General features: G+C 39.8%; 1 protein-coding gene across 2 annotated transcripts in view; it reads left to right on the forward strand.

Annotated features, from left to right (window-relative positions):
- ltn1 (listerin E3 ubiquitin protein ligase 1) overlaps positions 1-20871 on the forward strand; it is a 29343-nt gene that overhangs the window by 210 nt on the left and 8262 nt on the right. The window contains exons 2-24 of one of the 2 annotated variants that reach the window (XM_061962499.1): positions 88-294; positions 5020-5118; positions 6733-6963; positions 7037-7089; positions 7167-7347; positions 9164-9337; positions 9413-9603; positions 11306-11465; positions 12312-12548; positions 12611-12892; positions 12971-13165; positions 14548-14589; positions 14670-14853; positions 14932-15171; positions 15247-15400; positions 15839-15989; positions 16073-16265; positions 16333-16489; positions 18601-18714; positions 18784-18911; positions 18984-19119; positions 19189-19333; positions 19403-19616. In XM_061962499.1, the coding sequence (XP_061818483.1) occupies positions 88-294; positions 5020-5118; positions 6733-6963; positions 7037-7089; positions 7167-7347; positions 9164-9337; positions 9413-9603; positions 11306-11465; positions 12312-12548; positions 12611-12892; positions 12971-13165; positions 14548-14589; positions 14670-14853; positions 14932-15171; positions 15247-15400; positions 15839-15989; positions 16073-16265; positions 16333-16489; positions 18601-18714; positions 18784-18911; positions 18984-19119; positions 19189-19333; positions 19403-19616 (3868 nt within the window). The remainder of the gene's footprint in view (positions 1-87; positions 295-5019; positions 5119-6732; positions 6964-7036; positions 7090-7166; positions 7348-9163; positions 9338-9412; positions 9604-11305; positions 11466-12311; positions 12549-12610; positions 12893-12970; positions 13166-14547; positions 14590-14669; positions 14854-14931; positions 15172-15246; positions 15401-15838; positions 15990-16072; positions 16266-16332; positions 16490-18600; positions 18715-18783; positions 18912-18983; positions 19120-19188; positions 19334-19402; positions 19617-20871) is intronic. The other variant, XM_061962500.1, reaches the window with a different exon arrangement.

Here is a 20871-nt window from a genome sequence, read left to right on the forward strand (position 1 = left end):
CTTTCTGTTGTTTACGTGTGCGCGAGTTTAGATCCATCATGGCCGACGCTTTACTGATGCTGTCAATGTTTCTTGTCCAAATTATAGCCGTCAAGTAGCGGCCGGGCTGCCGAGGTACTGACCCGGGAAGGTGGGGCAATCCCCGGCTTTGTTGGTTTCGACACGACGCTCACGTCTGAGCTGAGCTACGTTCCTGCTTTGCATGGCGCAGAGGAGATTGACAATCTGGTCGATGCAGACTTCAGATTAGTGCTCAGGAAACTTTCCAAGAGAGATGTTGTCACCAGGCTTAAAGTAAGCATATTCATGCATGCATATTATCTGACTGTCCGGTGAAGGATCTGCACCATTTGGTAAAGGGACAAGCGGTAGAAAATGGATTAATTGTATTCAAGCATGTGCAGAGACATTTGGGGGACAGGTGCTCAAGCCGGAAAAAAGGGCACCATCCATCCATCCATTTTTTACCGCTTGTCCTTTTGGGGTTACGGGGGGTGCTGGAGCCTATCTTAGCTACAATCGGGCGGAAGGCGGGGTACACCCAGGACAAGTCGCCACCTCACCACAGGGCCAACACAGATAGACAGACAACATTCACACTCACATTCACACACTAGGGACCATTTAGTGTTGCCAATCAACCTATCCCCAGATCCATGTCTTTGGAGGTGGGAGGAAGCCGGAGTACCCGGAGGGAACCCAAGCAGTCACGGGGAGAACATGCAAACTCCACACAGAAAGATCCCGAGCCCGGGATTGAACTCAGGACTACTCAGGACCTTTGTATTGTGAGGCACATGCACTAGCCCCTGTGCCACCGTGCTGCCCCATAAAAGGGCACCCATCACAAAAATTAATCATAAAATTATTATGATCAAATCACTGTGTGATAGTAAACAATACAATATAAACTCCAATGATTAATTTTAATAAGAAAAAAAAGAAATGTGTCTCTCACATAGTTGAAGCGTAAGCAGCATCACACTAACAATATACCACAATGTACTTTAGCACTCTGTCACAGCTCATCTCAATAAATAGGATTTTAAATAGGGCTGGCAAAAAATACCCTGTATTGGCCAAGTATGTTAAACACACAAAGAATTTGACTCGGTAGACTGTTCTCTCTTTTTCAACGTAAAGAATAAATATTAACAATTAATTACCAATATAAACAAGTTCTTAAATAACTAATATGTGCAAGGCTAATGAATAACAGTGCAATGGTTGATAGAGCAAAGCAAAATGATTAGGACGTGAATATGAGTTAGTGCATTCACAGTGACAGATTAGTTCCATCTATATAATTTATATGCATGTATGTAAATCATTCACACCATGGTCTGGGAGGCCAGCAGGGTATCAAGAGACGTCACCAACTGATGCAAAGAGGAGTGGTCCACCCTGGATCCCGACTTGGAACAGTTAGCGCCTCATTCGTGGAGGCTGATCCGTGGTCACCTGAGAGGGGGGCAGTGCAGAAAAGACAGACAGCAGATCAACTGGTCTAAAAAGGGGTCTATTTAAAGGCTAGAGTATACAAATGAGTTTTAAGATGGGACTTAAATGCTTCTACTGAGGTAGCATCTCTAACTGTTACCAGTAGGGCATTCCATAGTACTGGAGCCCGAATAGAAAACTCTCTAAAGCCCTCAGACTTTTTTGGGGCTCTGGTAATCACTAATAAGCCGGAGTTCTTTGAACACAGATTTCTGTCCGGGACATATGGTACAATACAATCAGCAAGATAGGATGGAGCTAGACCATTTAGAATTTTATACATAGGTAGTAAAACCTTAAAGTCGCATCTTAAGTGCACAGGTGAGGTGAGCCAGTAAAGGCGTAATATAATCAAACTTTCTTGTTCTTGTCAAAAGTCTAGCAGCCGCATTTTGTACCAACTGTAATCTTTTAATGTTAGACATAGGGAGACCCGAAAATAATACGCTACAGTAATCGAGACGAAACGTAACGAACGCATAAATAATGATCTCAGCGTCACTAGTGGACAAAATGGGGCACATTTTAGCGGTATTATGGAGAAGAAAAAAGGCTGTTTTAGTAACACTCTTAATGTGTGAATCAAATGAGAGAATTGGGTTCAAGATAATACCCAGATTCTTTACCGAGTCGCTTTGTGTAATTGTTTGGTTGTCAAATGTTACGGTGGTATTATTAATTAAGTGCCGGTGTCTAGCAGGACCGATAATCAGCATTTCCGTTTTCTTGGCGTTAAAATACAAAAAGTTGCTAGACATCCATTGTTTGATTTCATTTAGACATGCCTCCAGGTGACTACAATGTGGCATGTTGGTCAGCTTTAGGGGCATGTAGAGTTGGGTGTCATCAGCCTCAACAGTGAAAACTAACACTGTATTTGCGTATGATGTCAGCTAGCGGCAGCATGTAGATGCCGAAGAGTGCAGGGCCAAGAATTGAACCCTGTGAAACGCCGCACGTCACCTTAACATACTCCGATGTCACATTGTTATGGGAGATGCACTGCATCCTGTCAGTAGGATAGGAGTTAAACCAAGACAAGGCTAAGGCTGACATATCAATACGTGTTTTCATACGTTGTAATAGAATGTTATGATCGACGGTATAGAAAGCAGCGCTAAGGTCAAGAAGCAGCAACACAGTTGACTCATCAGTATCCATAGTTTAGCAATAGATCACTTTAGCCATTTTTGCGGGGCTGTAAGTGATTTGCCCTGAAACCGGACTGAAAGGGTTCGCAGAGATTGTTAAGCGCTAAGTGTTTATTTAGCTGCTGTGCAACAATTTTTTTTGAGGATTTTCAAGTTAAAGGGAAGGTGCGATACTGGCCGATAGTTTACCATGAGGTCAGATTAGAGGTTAGGTCTTTTGAGCAGAGGATGAATAACCGCTTTTTTGAATGCTAGGAGAACTGGGCCAGAGGAAAGTGATAAGTTAATAATATTTAGCACTGATGGTCCTAATAATACAAACCGCTCCTTGATAAGTATCAGTAAGTAGCAGCATTGCTAAGTGCTAAACAAGAAATTAAAACTATGAACATAATAAATCAATCACTTACAGTACTACAGTAATTTTGTCAATGTTTATTTACATACCTGTATAATTTCCAAACTGCTTGTAACACGGCTGATCAAACCACATCGAAGTCATTGTCATTTACCCGCTAGCTGCGAAAGCTAGCTTTCCAATCAGTTAAACAGACTCGACTCCACGGTGACGTTTTGGTGAATTAACTGACAATTTTTTGTGAAACTGAAACAACACAAAAAGAATGTTGTTGTGTGTTAATACTAACACAGACACTCGTAAACATGTTAGCATATTAACTAATGCCAACGCCGCAAGCTTCATTACATTACAATAGTGCATACAAATATGCATGAAAACAATCCTACACACATCGCACATGGGACGGTTTAGTAAGTATGAATTGTTTTTGTCAAATTGAAAAACGTGCAAAACAGTGCTCAGAGTTATGAATGAAGAATCCTTTACAGCAGAAACAATATGGACGGTTTTACTTTTGGTTTAAGGAATAAAAAGAGGAAGCATATTTTCAACCCGCAACACCTGCAGGGAGCAAACTTGTCCAAAAGATGGCGCAATTTCAGTGTTTCTGCTTGTGTTTAATGAAATCTATTGAACACAAAACATGGCTATTAGCGAAGAAAAATCCATAAATTAGCCTCACTGTTTTATAAGCCGCACGGCTCAAAGCGTAGGAAAAAAGTAGCGGCTTATATTCCGGAATTTACGGTAGTTCAACAACGTTAGCGCTTATAACAGTATTGCTAATACTTGGTTAATGTGCAGGTCACGGAATAGAAATGGAGTATTGTTGGCGGTTTTTGGATGTTTTTTTTTAGAGGGCTTTATTGTTAACCATCTGTATATTACAAGTTAGAATGCATTAAAAGAAGAACAACATATCTGTTGTCTTACATAAGGATTGTAAATGATAGTCAAAATTCCCCAAAAAGTGCAGTTACCCTTTAAGTTCAGTTCATTAGATTTATGTAAATGATTAATAACCTGTGATTAATCATCATTAATCCAAATTCAAGTGCGAATAATCTGATTTTAAAAATCTATCATTTGACAGCAACAATTTTGAATGAAGCTAAACCATTGAACTTGTCCAAATTGTAAAACTGTTGTTAAATTTTAGCGACACAATTTTTTCAGTGGCACTAATGTGGTTGTTAATATTGCCCCAAACAATGTCAGGAGTAAAGGTGGAAATCTTTGGGCACCTCATGATTCCATTACGATTACGATTCAGGAGCTACTATTCGATTGAAACTCGATTATTGATGCATCTTTAATTTATGTATATTATTGCAGTTTTACATTTCTTTCCGTTTCACTAAATAAGCGTTTATCACTTTCAAGTTTTAAAACAGTGCTTTTGTAATAAGAAACAGTTAAATTAATTCCCATTGTATTAATCAAATTAATATAAATGTGTACAAAACTATTCCTTGAAATAATGGAGCTGCTCTGATCCCTCTGTGAGGTGGCTTGCTGCAGTCAGCCAAATTTTAGAACTGTCTGAATTACTTTATTTAAAATAAATAAATCGATTATCGATTATTGACGTTTACTAATCAATTTTATAATCGTCCATGTCCGAATTGCGATGCATTTAAAAAGGTATTATTTCCCCCACCTCTAGTCAGAAGATTGCACAAACGTGTCCGTTAAAGTAGTCAGAGCTACATTAGAAGGGGCCTGTGAGTGCTGTCAAGCAGTTTGGGGAAAATTCTCACAAAAAGTACAATAAAATGTCCCGCCAGATATCAAAACATATTTGGGTGGAATTGATAAAACAGAGTACATTTTAATCTTAAATGAATGAGGACAAAATGGGCTCCAGCAGAAAGGGCGGGTGCTTGAACAGCACCAGAGGGCCCACCTGTGCACATACCTGTATATACTACATATTTAAAAACAATCCCTACTAAGTTTTCCACTAATGTAAACATGCAATTGATTTGGAGAGTGTGTCTGTATCAGGCTGTGCAGGATTTTGGATCCATGTGTCAAGAGCGGGATGCTGAAGATGTCAAAGGGGTCCTTCCGTACTGGCCTCGGATTTACTGCAAGATTTCAGTGGTGAGCTGCTCGTTCTGCATTTTAGGTCTACACAACTGCAAACGTCTACCTTGATGTAATAGGTGAAATGACCCAATTGACCCGAATATATAATATATATTTTATATATAATTTTCCAAGGCCTATTTTTAGGGGAAAAAAATTAATGTTTCAATATCAGTGAAAACACAATTGATATATTGCAGTAAAAAATATATATCATATTTCTTAGCAGCTCAACAGTTCTTTAACAACCTGACTTCATTCATCACCATTATCCTAAAATTACTATCATTCATAACTCTTCCTCTGTTGTTATGATAACCTTCCCAACCTTTAAGGCTGCATTCTCATCCACCCAATAGAAAACACAAAACATATAAGTATGGCATAGAGCAGAGGACCCAAACTCATTTTAACTGGTGAGACAGGGCTGCACTAAGTATTCACTTCAGAATCGAGTTATAACCATGTGACTAAATTTGTTAACTACTTCTACCATCTGATATACTGTAGATACCCTGAGCTATGGAATACCCTAAGTCATGTAAAATTGAATGTTAAAATTGTATATTTTGACACAGTTGAGTTCTCCAGAAGATGTGTGTTTGTTAATTTTTGTGTTTGCACCATTATTGTAGTTCATGTTCTTCAGTTTCTAGTGGCATTCAATACTGCCATGTCAAGGAAATATCTTTTGGGCAAAATGTAATGTCTTTAGAAGTTACTTTGCTCTTCGTTTTGTCCGAAGAAGTTAAACAAAATGCTCTCACCCTTTCTTATCTGTACGCACACACACATTTCTCTCTATAGTTTTATTGATGTTGGAGAGAGAGAGTGGACAAGAGAGTGTGTGTGTGTGTGTCCGGCACACACGCTAAGTTTACTTTTGGTTTGACATCGCTGTTAAAGCGGGACAGGAAGATAGACAAAGGCATGTGTGTAAAGTGACCATCTTCAGAAAATATGCTGGGCTTTAGACAGCTTGGTCTTTCTTTTCTCCAGCGGTGGTATTACTACTGTTTGTACTTTTTCCATTTTGTAGATTAAATTGTTAATCTTCAATTTCTAGTCACCTCGATTTATGCAGACTGAATAAAATAGTCTGGGAGGACTCTTCCCTGTAGAAGGGAGGGTCCAAACAGCTATAGTATATTTAACTATTAGCCGCTCACAGTGTGCGGGCCACAGTTACTCTAAACTATGAAGTTAAGTATTGGCCACAAAATATGGACCGTGTTTTAGACCCCTGGCATAGAGTAAAGACATGACTGGGCAGCTTTTGTGACAAAACTCAAATATTCCTAAAGAAAATGCCGTCTGCTGGGTTGAGTTCAGTGGTTATTTTATATTCTGCTATTTTTACCTGCTCGGATTTCATTAAAAATGTCTAAAATATGCTTTTCAGGAGTACTCTCGCACACAGAGTGGAGAGCGAGAGAGGAGCAGAGAAACAATGCTTCTGATGCATTTGCTCTTATATAAAACAGATAAAATAGGGCAGATTGTCTTTTTGAGACTTTTTCAGGGAAAATACTATCCTATATTTAGCGATAGTTGCAATCAAAACTGATCCTTTTCCTCTTTATGAAGGCATCTTTTATAATGCAACTCAATCATCATGATATGTTTTAGGACCACGATCGGCGCATCAGGGAGGGCACCCAGCTAGCCTTTGAGCAGCTGGTGCTTAAAGTGCGTCGCAGTTTAGCTCCCTTTCTGAAGAGCCTGATGGGCCACTGGATTCTGTCCCAGTGCGATATGTACACTCCTGCAGCATCCGCCGCACGCCGAGCCTTCCAGGCCGCCTTCTCGGCCGCCAAACAGCCGGAAGCCCTCAGCTTTTGCAAAGATGAGATCCTTAATGTGAGTTGGAAGAAGGTGAAGTCCAGTTTTTTTTTCATCAAAACATAATGTTACGTTTTTTACCACACTTCAGGTACTTCAAGATGTTTTATTAAAAGATACTGCAGACACTCTCAGCGATCCTCAGTAAGTCAGCTCAGCAGTGACGCCAGTGATGATGTTGCTGAGTCATGGTGTTAAACTTTTTTTTTTTAATTTGCCAGAAGTCTGACAGAGGATGAACGAGAAGCCAAATATATGCGCATGCTGACCAGCTCTCTGCTGGGGGTGAAGAGACTGCTCTCCCTGTTGCCCCAAAACGACATGGCAACCATGGAGCAGGGACTGGCTGTCCTTGTAAGCCCTGCAAAGTTCTGGAAGTACAGCAGGCACAAAGCACCGCAGGTACTGGTTGTATTGAATAGGATGATGATTGTCATGATGAGGTTTGGTGTGAATATGTGTAACAAAGCAATACAATATCAGTGATGTTAGGTTTTCAATGTAGTGTGTCCTGGGACCCACAGGTGGTGATTTGAGTGGTAATTTAATGGGTGCCCAATAAATATTAAAACAAATATTTTCTTAGCGTAAAACTAATTTTTGATTGATGGATGGTATGATATGGCGTTGGTTATAATTAATGTATATATTTATTTGTTACATATCTAACAAGAAAAATTTAACATTTTTGCAGACGCAGTCTTAGCATAACACATTGGCACCTATTATTCAAAGTATTTCTCCTACCCGCCACTGCAGTGTATTTTCAAAATTTCAGTACAGCACCTGACCTAAACGTTAAAACACCATCGACACAAATGAGTACTGCATCGGGCAGTTGAAACATGGCAGTGTTTCCCACAGGACAGGCATCTATTTGTGGTGGTGTGGTCGGGGGGTGGGGGGTGGCGGCGGCAGCGGCGATGACCAAGAAGAACGCGGAGTTGGAATATAATTACAACATTTTATGTACATATTTATATACAGATTTGAACAATTAGTTATCCACTGAAATATATTTATTAATTGTGGTTCTTACAAAAAATGTATCTTATAAAATATAAAAGCTAAAATGTCTCTTAAAGCTCTGCCCCTTTAATTAGTGCATACTAAATAATTTAACTTTAGCCTACTACTACAACCATATTATTTACCAGCAACATAAAGTGAAACAGAGGCAGAGGTGTCCTGCCACAGTCAGTCAACCTTCTCCTCCTCCTGCTGCTGCTGCTGAACAGGTCGCCAGACCCTCCTCCAGAGAAGAGGGAGACACTGTAGTGCTCATGGCTTACATCTTACTAAAATCCTTCCCGTTGACTATTTACAACACTACACAGTAATTATTATTATTATTATTATTATTATTTATAATTACATTTAAATGGCATTGCATACATGTAAAATTAAATGCTATTTCACATTATTTGACCAGTAGCAGTTACACTCATCTGAACAGGTCAGCCACCTGTTTAAAGCCCGATCACAGTTGAAATCTTGAAATGAAGGGCCTTTAATGGCCAAAACATTAACCTGGACAACATTTTAACAGCTGGTTGGCTCAGATTTGATTATTTTCATTGCATTCACATGCTGCAGTGGACAGTGGACAATTATCATCAGTATTAATGCAGTATTTGAAGCACCGTCTCCACGTGTGTTTATTGACAACAGGGTTATAACCTGGACACGTTAGCTCGTCGGTATGGCAACACGTGACAGTTACGACGTGCGTCTGCCCCGGAACTCGAGTCAAACAGCGGTGGTGTTAATGAAGCAGCGTCAGGCTGCTCACCGTCAGTGAAACGCTCGGTGAAATCGCGGATTAACGTTAAATATATGACGAGCTGCGAGCGATGCAGCTATAACCTATCTACCTATAACCTATATTACCCTCGTATTTTGATCCCGTTGGTCCGTTTTTCTTTTACTCCGTCGTCGTCGTATTCTTCTTCTTCTTCTTCTTCTGGCCCACCAGGTGAATTGGCGGTGCTATTGGCGGAGTTATAGGCTACCGCCACCTACTGCACCGGAGTTGTAACTACAAGGTACATTCACAGACAGAGTCCCATTGCTTTTATGAGCGGTCGAGCGAGTCAAAATCCGAAAAATCCAGTTGTGGCGGACGTAATTCTTTCGTGGCGGGCCGCCACAAATAAATGAATGTGTGGGAAACACTGCATGGGTTTATTTACTATGACGTTTGTATTATTTTTTACAGGTCAGAGGGGCGTTCTTCGAGATGCTGTGCACCGTGTGCGAGCTAACGCCAGAGCTCGCTCAGGCTGAAGCGGCACGCCTATGCCCGGCTGTCCTCCTCAGCATAGATGACACAGATCCTCTGGTGCTGCCCGCCGTGTGGGAGGCCGTTCTTCATGTCACGTCCTCCATACCCGTAAGCACGTTTTTTCTCAGAGGAACTCTTTTGGCGGGCCTACACATGTTTTTAAGGCTGTCTCTGCTTTTGTAGGACTGTTGGACACACGTGAATGCCAAAAAGGGCTTCTTGCCGAAACTGTGGGCTCTGTTAAAAGAAGGGGGCAAAGGCATGGCGAAAGCCCTCCATCCTAATTTAATGCCATTTCTCAGCAAACTGCCACAAGAGGTCACAGATCCAGCCTTGGACTTCTACACCACCTTCTTTACCTCACTCATAGACGGGTAATTCTTGCAGGATCTGTTTTCTTTTAAAGACATTAATATCAAACTTATTACCAATTTAACAGAAGATTAAATAGACGTTTTAATTGTTTCTGAATGCAATACAGTGAAAAAATATGCTAAAACGTAGGGATGTTCCAATCAGGGTTTTATACTGCTGATTACGATAAAGATCTTCCTTGAATGAGATCAGCCGACACCAATACTAATATCGATCACAAGTATTATCTGTAAAGGTAAAATATTTTTAGGATGAGTGATACTGAACGTTTAACAATATCAACACATATTTAAATATTTTAACTAGTTCCTTATTCTCTTTTATTACATACAATTGTTTGAGCAATGGTACACAATAACTAAACAAAAACTAAAGCTACTATCCCCTAATCATTTAAATCCTTTGTTTTTTTGTCCTCAAAGTCCTCCTGTACCGATGGAATTATTCCCTTAGTTTGTTAACATAAACAAAAACTACCAAAATATATTTTTTATACAATAAAATTGACCTAATCACTCCAGTATCGATCATATTCTGATACTGCCCTTGGTATCAACACCACCAACTTATGGATCAAGCCACCCTCCTATTAATGTTGTGTTTTGCTGTGACAATGCTAACACAACATTTGTTCTTATATTATCCTCTCTCTAGACTCTTATTAAGCTACTTTTTAATGTCCTGTTAATAATTGCTTACTTCCTGCTGTAACTTTGTTCCAGCTACACTTCTCAAAGTTCTTTGTTCCAGCTACACTTCTCAAAGTTTTTACTAAGCACTTAATTCTTCATGTTGTTTAAAGCTATCTTAGCGGATAGCTAAGCTATTTAGCATGCCTCCTCCTTACACTTGTTGTGTAACATGTTTAACCTTGTACTCAAATAGTAAGAATTATTGATAATGATGCTTAGGCTACAAAGAAATGCAGTTTATTTGCTGTAATTCAAGTAATTATAGTTAGTTTAGGGGATCGGCTCCAAACTGTGTATGGAGACACATAATTAGCTACTGGTCGCTTGTCAGCTGTGGTGAAGAAAAATGAATGCAGTCTCAACCAAAGGGGCGGAGCGATTGTGACAGACATTAATCGGCAATGGTGATCACGTTCTTTTTCACAAAAATCGGCCGATATTGATAAGGGTCCGATCAATTAGCAATCCCTATTAAAAACACATACTGTAAGTATATATACAGTACAGGCCAAAAGTTTGGACACACCTTCTCATTTCAATGCGTTCTTTTTATTTTCATGACTATTTATATTGTAGCTTGTCACTGAAGGTATCAAAACTATGACACCTGTGAAGTGAAAACCATTTCAGGTGACTACCTCTTGAAGCTCATTGAGAGCATGCCAAGAATGTGCAAAGTATTAAGCAGAGCAAAGGGTGGCAATTTTGAAGAAACTAGAATATAAAACATGTTTTCAGTTATTTCACCTTTTTTTAAGTACATAACTCCACGTGTTAATTCATAGTTTTGATGCCTTCAGTGACAATCTACAATGTAAATAGTCATTAAATAAAAAAAACACATTGAATGAGAAGGTGTGTCCAAACGTTTGGCCTGTACTGTATATATATAAAAGTGCACAAAGTCCCATGTTACTCCTCTGAGTACTTACTAGTGACAAAGCTCAAAGTACAATGGAGGAATGGGCATGTAAAATATTAGTTGATTAATTGTGTGTTTGTTGTTTAGTTTTTCCAGTGAGCGTGCCGCCAGTAGCTCCTCAGAGAGCGCCGTCATTGTGACTTCCACCATAGAGTGCCTGAGGTTCTGCATCCTTTGCCATGCAGCTGACGATGAGGACGCGGAGGATCATCAGCGCAAAATACGCACCATGCTTATTTCACAGCAGGTTAACATCAAATAGTCGCATGTATTATATTAGGAAGACCCCGACTATAAGAGAACCCCTTTTCATATGTTTTTAAATCTCAGTTCGTAAAATATCTTGTCGGATATCTCTTAGCTGCTTAACCGTCTTTATGGCATGGCTGCATGGTCAGGTGGTATGTGAGAGTGCCTGGGAAAAAAAGCTGTGTTTTATATATAACGGTGCGTTCCATTTGTACTGGGAAGTCGGAATTTCTGAGTACCTAATCGTATTGTCAACTGGAACGCCCCTCGAGGTCAGATTTCTGACTTTGAATGTCGGAACATTCTCACCACACCCGAGTTTGTTTCAAAGATTGCTGCTCTGGAAGTAAACAATGATGTCCGCTTCTATAATATTTGTTAGTAACACTTTTCATCTGTTCTTTTTGCAGTAAATCAGCCATATACAATGTATTGTTGGACATTTTTATGTGGTAATGTTATTTTAGTGTAAACTACATTTATTTAATGTGGTTTATACGCTGAACCTCGCGAGCAATAGCGTCTGTGTTTTCTCTTCATCTGTGTTTGAGGGTTGCAGAAAGAGTCTTTATTTTCCCATAAGTTTATATTCAGACAAGGCTCGCACAAAAACTGCTTTTCGTGGATTTGGGCATCTTGATTTCCGATTTCGTAACTGAAACGCTCACAAGTCGGCTGTTACGTCATACCCAGCTCTGACTTCCAACTTCTGAGGTGAATGGAACGCAGCATAAATCTCTAAGACAAAACTTTAGATAAACCATTTGTTCAGACTTTTTTTCTCAATATGGTGCGTTTCTTTATCAAAAATAAAACACTACAAAATTGTCTTTTCGTCTTTCAGCTCCTGCCGCTTCTAGAAAGGTCTCTTGAGAACCCCACCCTACAGAATGGTCCCCTTTTCCTCCTGGTAACCGAAATGCTCGTTTCATGGGAAAAGAGGGCGGGCAGCGAATCCAAAGGTGTCTTTCAAGGACTTGTGGCAGACTTCTGGGAGGAGCTTGGCCTTGTGTTCACGCGCCTCGCAGACAACGAGGAAGCAGATCCACAAGCCTTAGAGGGTATATCAGCCTTGCTGCAGGTCAGTTTGATCAATTCCTGCCAGTTCAGCCGAGGGCTGAGTGACTGCTTTCATTTCTGCAGGTGATGCGCTACCCTGAGAGAGTAAACAGAAGGCATGCACAGAAGAAAAAGTCTGTCAAGATCTGTTTATCTGAGTCGGGAGACGCCGAGGGCGCAGAGGTGAAACAGACGGCGCTTCTGGCAGCTAGTCCGTGCGGCTCCCCGCAGACCCGCCATTTTGAGGAAGTAGTGTGCCAGCTGGTGCAACTGTGCCTGGTGCATGTGAACGAGAGATGCTCGGAGAGACATCTCGTGTTCCTCTCGCTTCTGCTGCAGTCTTTTCACACCTCCAAGATCTTCAGTGTACGTTCATCACTGCATGTCACCAGTTTTTTTGGACGATACATTCGCCAAGGTAACTTTGCTTCAACTTTATCTCAGATGTTGGTGGAACTGGATGACAAGGGTGAAGGGAGCGCGAGCAATCCGGCCGCGCGTTTCCTGCTAGAGCGAATAGTGCCGTGGCTGGCCGACAAGGAGCGGAAGGAGACGGAGCACCTGGTGGAGATGGTGTTTAGCTCGCTGTCATGCTGTAGCCGACAAGAGACCGCCCGCATCCTCAACCACATTACCATGGTAACAAAACATTTGTCCCTCACACACTACCCTTCGTTCTTTTACCATATTTTTCTATGCGGCTGTTCTGTATAAACAGAATGGGGATGATTAAAGCTGCTTTACGTCACTGGCTCAATATGAGAAAAAAAACATTTCAAATATAAAAAACTCCATATGTTACCAACAATGGGTTAAAAGAAAAGATTCTTTAAAAAATGTTTAACTGTATGAAAATAGTCCTGAATTGTCATTCAGACAGAATAGGATGACTTTCGGTCATAGCTGTGGTTCATAGCTGTCTGGTGCACATGTATGATAGTAGCTATCATTAAACTTTACCAAATCATTATGACAACTAACACAACTAGTAAGCAAGTAGGGATGTGTACCTTTCACATTTGAATCGATACGGTAGCAAATCCTATTACCCTGTAATCGATACCAGTACTCAATAGTACCAATTTTTGGTACTTTTGTGTGTTTTCAAATGTGTTATTAAATGTTAATTGTATAAAAACATCTACAAATATATATATTCATGCCTGAGATGTGCGTCCTAGTTGTGATCTTGTTTTCTTTCACTTTTGTGTCTCATTTGCTAGGACTGTACAGTACTGTATTATATGGTATACTTGCATGCAGTTGCAATTACAAGATGTTAGATAGCAGTAGTGTATAGACTACATTGTGTTGCCATAGTCAGGAAGTGGTTTCTGCCATTAAGTTGAATGTAGTCCTTTGTTGCGCCTTAAAAAGTGTTTATACTGCAAGTGTTGTACTTATTAAACACCAGCTGTTTGATGATACCGTGCATCTTTTTGTAGTAGTTTTCATTATCAAATTTGGAGGTGTTGAAATTGCCATGTAAAATCCCTAATGCTAATCAGTAGCATGTCTATAGCAAATCCAATGTACATTAGCATTGAGCTAACACATTTTGAAAAGGGGAGCCTTACTGTACTTTTGATCGCTGACTTCTTGCTTGGCATGGAAAATTTAAATATTACCTTATGAGAATCAGTATCCGGTAGTACCGTCGGACTTCGGTCGGTGCCGAATTTAATACACATCACTATATGCGTGCATGTTTGTTATGTGGGCGTAGTTTACAAGCTGTAAGCGGAAAACGGTGGGCAATAATGATTGCGGTACATAAGTTAGCGCCCTTTTGGCAGCCACTGGCAAGTTTTTCAGCTGTATTCGTGGGATTATCAGAAACAGGTTGTCGCCTTTCTGTTAGGGTGCATAAGGTGGGAATTTTAACCCCACTTCTCTCATCTTGCACTACTGTGCGTGATTTGTACACACAGTAATAGGTGCAAGTTGTTTTTAGTTACATCAGACACTGAGGCCTTCAAAATAAATAGATCTGTTTCATCGTTTGTCGTTGTGTGTTTCAGATGGGACTACATTGTGGAATCACTCTGCAAATCATCCAACGGGTTTGTCTCATTTTGCTCATATCAACATTAGTTGTACATTGTCGCATCACATGAACGCATCACTGCTATCCTCTTACCAGGCGTGCATCGACGATGACACCCTTGCCAGTTGTAGAGACTGGCTCAAAGGTTCAGTTCTGGGCGAGCATCTACTCTGCCTAACTCAGGAGCTTTGCAAGGTCGGACCCGGTCGTTCTGACCCTGCTTCCAGCCGGCCCAGCTGGACCCTCATCAGCCTGGTGCTCTCGCAGCACCACAACAAAGGTAACAACTTCTCAATTTATTTCGCTAGGGTTTTAGTTCAAGGTTGTGATCACACTGGATTTGTTTTTGACACATTAGAACCTCTGATCGGGGCGGTATACATGGAGAAGATATTGGAGAAGCTGCACGCCACGCTTTCGGAAACCAAGAGCCTATCAGACGCAGGCAACATGGAGCCGCTCGTGTCCTTCATCTGCGATGTGGCCTCTACCTTCTTCTCGTCAGTACAAGACTGCCTGCTTTTACCATCTGCCGAGGAACTCCTGCTCACTGTCTTCCAGCTTGTTGCTGTAGACCAAACACACACTTACCTATCAGGTATGATTGAACACTTCCTACTTTGTTGTTGGATCTTTGCGTCATAGCTAACGTGTGTTGATATTTCTGTGATAGACTCACTCATGGATAACATGAGAAAGTTGTGCGTCACTGGGGTTCAGTCGCTGGTCCAACACTCAGAGTCTGAGGTGACGGAAGGTGGCTTCCTGCACAGTGCCGCCCTCTGGGTGAAAAGCAGGCTACTCACTGCGACTCTGGATATCAAAAGGTAACACACATCCCACTTTGATCTTGTTTTAAACACCAAACCACAATTTTTCTGCTTTTTTAAAAACTTAGATCACCTTCAAACTAAATGCTTATATTTATTCAAAGGATGATCTGAATAGTATGTAATATCACATACTTACATGTCAAAAATTCATTAATATGTTTTGTTCTTTTTTAAAATAAACTAAATCTAAATTTTAACCATGGAATAACTGAAATAATAGTAATACATGCTGTTAAAATGTAAACTACAAAAGCTAAAATGTAAATTTAAGAAGGTTAATAATATAAGCAAATGGAATGAAGAGCCAATACTAAATGAGATATATGTTAGCTAAATATTTAAGTGGTTAAAAAAAATGTAGGTTAATAACTGTAGATTGGAAGAAGTATCCTGCAAAAAATGTTTTTGTTGTTGTCCCTCTGTCGTATTTAGTTTGCAGTATTTAGTTGTGGCGATACAAAGTGTAGTCGAGACCATCACCTCTGTCTGCGATCAAGAATCCACCATCCTGGCCCAATTCTTTACCTACTTGATGCCAAGCGTTACGGGATGGACAAAACTCAGACAGGCCCTGCCTTCTCACGTAAGCTTTAAATGGTATTTAGGCTGTTTTATTGTTAAGCCGTTTTATTTGTGTGGATGTTTACATAATGTGCTTATTTGCAGTGGATCAAGACCCCCTTGCTGACTAGCCGTTACAGGGGAGTTTGCGACACCCCCTCTGTCGACACGTGGAAATTCAAAACGCTAAATGCATTGCCAGCCCATTTGTGTGCAAGTGCGCTGCTCGGAAAGGTGACTCTCTCTAACCCAAAGAGCGGTGATTGCCAGCCGCTTTTGCCAAATCTAGTGCACACAGGTACGCATGAAACACACTTTTTTCCCGGTTATTTATATGTTTTAATGCGGGTGATCGTTTTTGTCAGTTGCAGAGTTGCTGTATGCGCTGCAGTGGTGCAAGGAGGTGGAGTACACCCCGGCTCTTATTTCCACCTATCACAGCCTACTCACTGAGTGGGGGCTGTTGGAGGGTCTGCAGGTCCTTTTGGCAAACAACGAGCTGCTGGAGACACTCTACTCAAGGTCAGAGTAGTTTGTGACAAGCACTAAATACACTTAAAGCAACCATAAGTCAAAATAACTTTTTTAAAGTAGCTTTATAATGATGTCTAGTAGTAAGGAAAATCATACCTCCATTATCTACTATGGCAACACTAGATTAGCTACTTTAGCCATTGTGGACCAGCCTGCTTACCACTTGTGTTAGTGCTAACATCGACTACTGCTTACATACGTTGTTGGTACTACGTGTAAATCTCATTTAAATCAGTAGAGGGAGATGTGGATATAAGACCTACTCTTTTAAGACACTTTTTTCCAGTGGGTTTCTGTGTCATGACTACATCTCTCCAGGTCTGTGGTGTCTGCTGCAGCTATCGATTATTTTAGTAATCGAGTAATCTATCGCTTAGTTTGTTTGATTAATCGAGTAATCGGATAAAAAACACTTTATAGCCCTCAATGTGTATTTTAGGGAAAATAGTTGAATCTTTTCGAATATTTCTGCTTGCCATCACCTTTGTTCTTTATTTCTAATTAATGCATTTTCATCAACATTAAAAATGCATTTTTAACATGTGTGCATTAATTATAATTAAAAAGAGTGCTGTATAGATCATGGCACCCACACACCATGGCTCTCATGTGCGCATTTCTTATTAGGTACACTCATTAAATGACGATTAATCGACGCAACAGACTATACATCGAAAGTTTTTTCTAATTGGATTAATTTTTTAGCCCTATCTGTGACTAACTGGGACAAAAGCTCAGACTCGCTTATAAGACAACCAATTTCCTCTTTTTTTTTTTTCTTAAAAAAACATTTTTGTGTACATGCTGTAACCTCACAATTTGTTGCAACCCCATTTCTTGCTGGTTGCCGAGAGGTGGTAATGGTTTCCAAATTTTCTGATGCGCTTCATTGATAAAAAAAACTGAAATTTGTACTATTATTCTCAGGATCCAAAAGGGATCCACTCCTGAAATTGTCATGAGTCAGCAATAAAGTAACAACTTCAAGTCTGTATATTGATATAAAGTTGCATTATTTTTTGTTTTTGTTTTGTTATTTAAAGCTTTATGTATAGCCCTTTTGTCAAAAATAACTTTTTTATAATGACAAAATCCAAAACATGCAATATTTCTAAAAAATAATCGATTACAATATTTGAGGTTGGGTAATTAAAGCCTTGACTAGGTCAATGATTAATGACAACATTGATTTTGATGACAAGTATATGTAAGTACAACAAGATTATTATGAGAGCGAGAGCAGGCAGGACTTGGTTGAGTTTAATTTGTCACACAAGTCTTTTATATGTATCTGCCATGTTATATAGTTAACTGCCCATAATAATTTTCATTGCATTTCAGCAGTTAAATGGCAGTTTAACTCATTTACGCTCATCAAAGCTCTGAGAATTATGCTCATGATTTTCTGGTGCCATCTGTAGGTTAGGGGGCGCAATTACACCAAAACTATTTTCTTGTTTTTCGGTCTGCAAGAATAAGAGATTCATTTGGCTTTCATGGAAAAAGTATAGCAATATACCAGAACTACAGTCTGGTAAAAAGTAGCACTTATAATGGGAGTCAATGGGGCCGATACAATTCTTAAAAGTCTAACAACATTGCAATCAAAAACACAATGCAATTTTACTTAAAAAAAAAAAAAAAACTTGTGAAAAAATCCCTGGTGAAATTTCAGCCTGCGAACCTTCAAACTGAACAATCACATCACATAAGGAAGGCATGCCCGTTTTAGGCCCTCGCGGTAAACAAGACTTAAACGCTTGGTCACAGCAATCATGCAGCAAGGGCACATAAAATTAATGATATTGCGGCTAATAATGATTGTTGTAGTGTAGCATTTAGCGTAGCGTAGCATATAGCATAGCGGTCAAATAAAACTGAACAGGTGAATGCACACTGCTTAAATACCTTGTGATTACATCATCATATAGCCACCCCCTTGCTCAAGTGACCAGCACCTCCCTCAATCCTGCAGACACACCCACACACACATTGCTCCTCAAACACCCCAACTCTGTCTCCAACACTATTCCTTACAGCTGATTTAAACAAGCTCCAATTGCATTTAACAATATTTTCTCATGCGCTTAACCCCATAGATGTGTCGAGGAGGGCGGTCTGTGGTCTCTGACACTAAAAAACTACATCCATGCCAACAACCTGGCATCCACTCACAGTGTGCGTCTGAGGAAACTGTACAGCACTGTTGATAGGTTTGTGCATTATTTCCTTTTAAAAAACACTGTGGCTTGATTTGAGGTTTACATTGAGTGTTTGGTCAGTTTGTTGCCAGTGACGCCGAGCACACTGAGCACGCTCCAGGTGCTTTGTCCCACTATGAGCCAGAAAGACCGAGAGACTCTGGTCACCCTTGCCACCGCGGGAATCATCAACTGGGAAGAGGACAACAGTAAGAATGCATACAACACAGATGTATTCATTAATCAACAAGGCAGTACAAATAAATAATGTTGCATCCCAGATGTGTACGGGAGTGTGGCAGTGCTTCTGTGTTGTCTGGAAGCTGACACACAAGTGGAAGAGGAGCTAGTGCAGGCTGTTCTGGCCACCATGATGGAGTGGAGGAACCGCAAGGAAGACTGGTTCCTCTTTGGCAGGTAAGTCCATGACAACTTAATAAAGTGTCCAGTTTGTCACAGATGCTTTTTTTTCTCTTTGTGTCTCAGTGACTTATCTAAAGCAACTACACAACAGTTAAACCTGACGTTGGAGCTGATTCGTTTTCTGTCCTGGCTGGTGAAACACAGTCTGACAGTACTCGGCAGTAGCCAGTGGGATTTCTTACTCTGCGCTATGTTGGCCTGGTTGGAGGTGAGTTGGTCTTCTGCTGTTTCCTCCACTGCACATTGATCTGTGTGCTTGTTTCCAAATTGAATCAAGACCGCCAGCGAGAATATAAGCGGCTTGTGGAATCCATGGGTGCAACTGTTTGCGTGCGAGAGCATCTACCTGATCCTGAACTTAAGTCAGTTCTTCGCATCATCCCCGCCTGATGTCCTTAAGAAGCTGCCATCGGAACTGGAAGGGGAATGGAGAGACTTCTTTCTGGACGGAATTTACAACCTGATGCTACCCATGCCTGTCAGAATCACAGGTAAGTTTTAAGCTTAGACATTTTGAACACATTTATTTGATTTAATAATTGTGAATATTAAAAACTTAATTAGCTTAAGCATTAAAATTAAGATATTTGTAAATTATGTCAATCATTTGTTTTGATGTTATTTTAATTTATTTCAATCGACTTAAGATGACAGAGAGTACATATTATATGTATTTATTTAATTTATATGTATTTATTTTATATACAAATCTGTTTCAAATGACTACAAACAATATTCCAGAATGTTATGTAGAAACCACTATTCATATTAGCAATTAATGATCACTTTTAGTATTAGAAAGAGAGATTGGTACTGAATTTGGTACTTTTATAGACAGACTGAATTCTGTCGGTACTACCCAATATCGATTCATGTAAAATGAAACGGTGTAATATTTTGATACCTATGTTGCGCCTGACATCTTGGTTGGCTCAAACACTTGGCGAGCAAACAATCACTTAAGCAGCTCTCAAAAAGGACTCAGTCAAGGTAAATTATTTTGTATGGTAATTTTGTAATTTCAACACCTCAAAATTTGGTAATCAAAATTACTAATAGGATGCAAGTTACAATCAAACAGCTGGTGTGTAATAAGTACAATACTTACAGTACAAACACTTTTTAGAGCGAACTGAAGGACTGGATTCAACTTAGTGACAAAATCTACTCCCTGACTAGGCAACACTGTAGTTTATGCACTACTGCCATCTAATGTCTTGGAATTGCAACTGCATGCAAAGTCTACTATACAATTATTGCAAATGAGACTCAGAAATATAAGAAATTAAGATGTAACAACTGGACAGCGCAGTTATCATAATCAGCTCCTTATAAATTGAAAAAATAGTTTTTTGGTGTTTTTTTTAACTTATCAACATTTTTACACAAATTTACATTTATTAACACATGAACACATACAGAAGTACCAAAAATTGATATAATTTAGTACCGGAATCGATTCATACATGGAAGTTACCCATCCCTACAAATAAATGCCATTCATATTAGGAGTTGAAAAATTTGGATTGCAATTGTACTTCTTTTGACTGCTTCTGCGGCCCATTTAGGCAGCAAACTCTTTGCCACTTCCCACTGTTGGTTGATGCAAGTAGTTAAATAATTTGTCTTTCCCTGCTGAAAGCAAGATTGATGACATTCTACATGATTGACATGAACATACTTTATTTTACACTTAACAGTTATTGTAAAATGAATTAACTATACATTAGTACCTCAATTTAGAGG

Source organism: Nerophis lumbriciformis, linkage group LG09 (genome assembly GCF_033978685.3).
Source record: "Nerophis lumbriciformis linkage group LG09, RoL_Nlum_v2.1, whole genome shotgun sequence".
NCBI classification, from domain to species: domain Eukaryota; kingdom Metazoa; phylum Chordata; class Actinopteri; order Syngnathiformes; family Syngnathidae; genus Nerophis; species Nerophis lumbriciformis.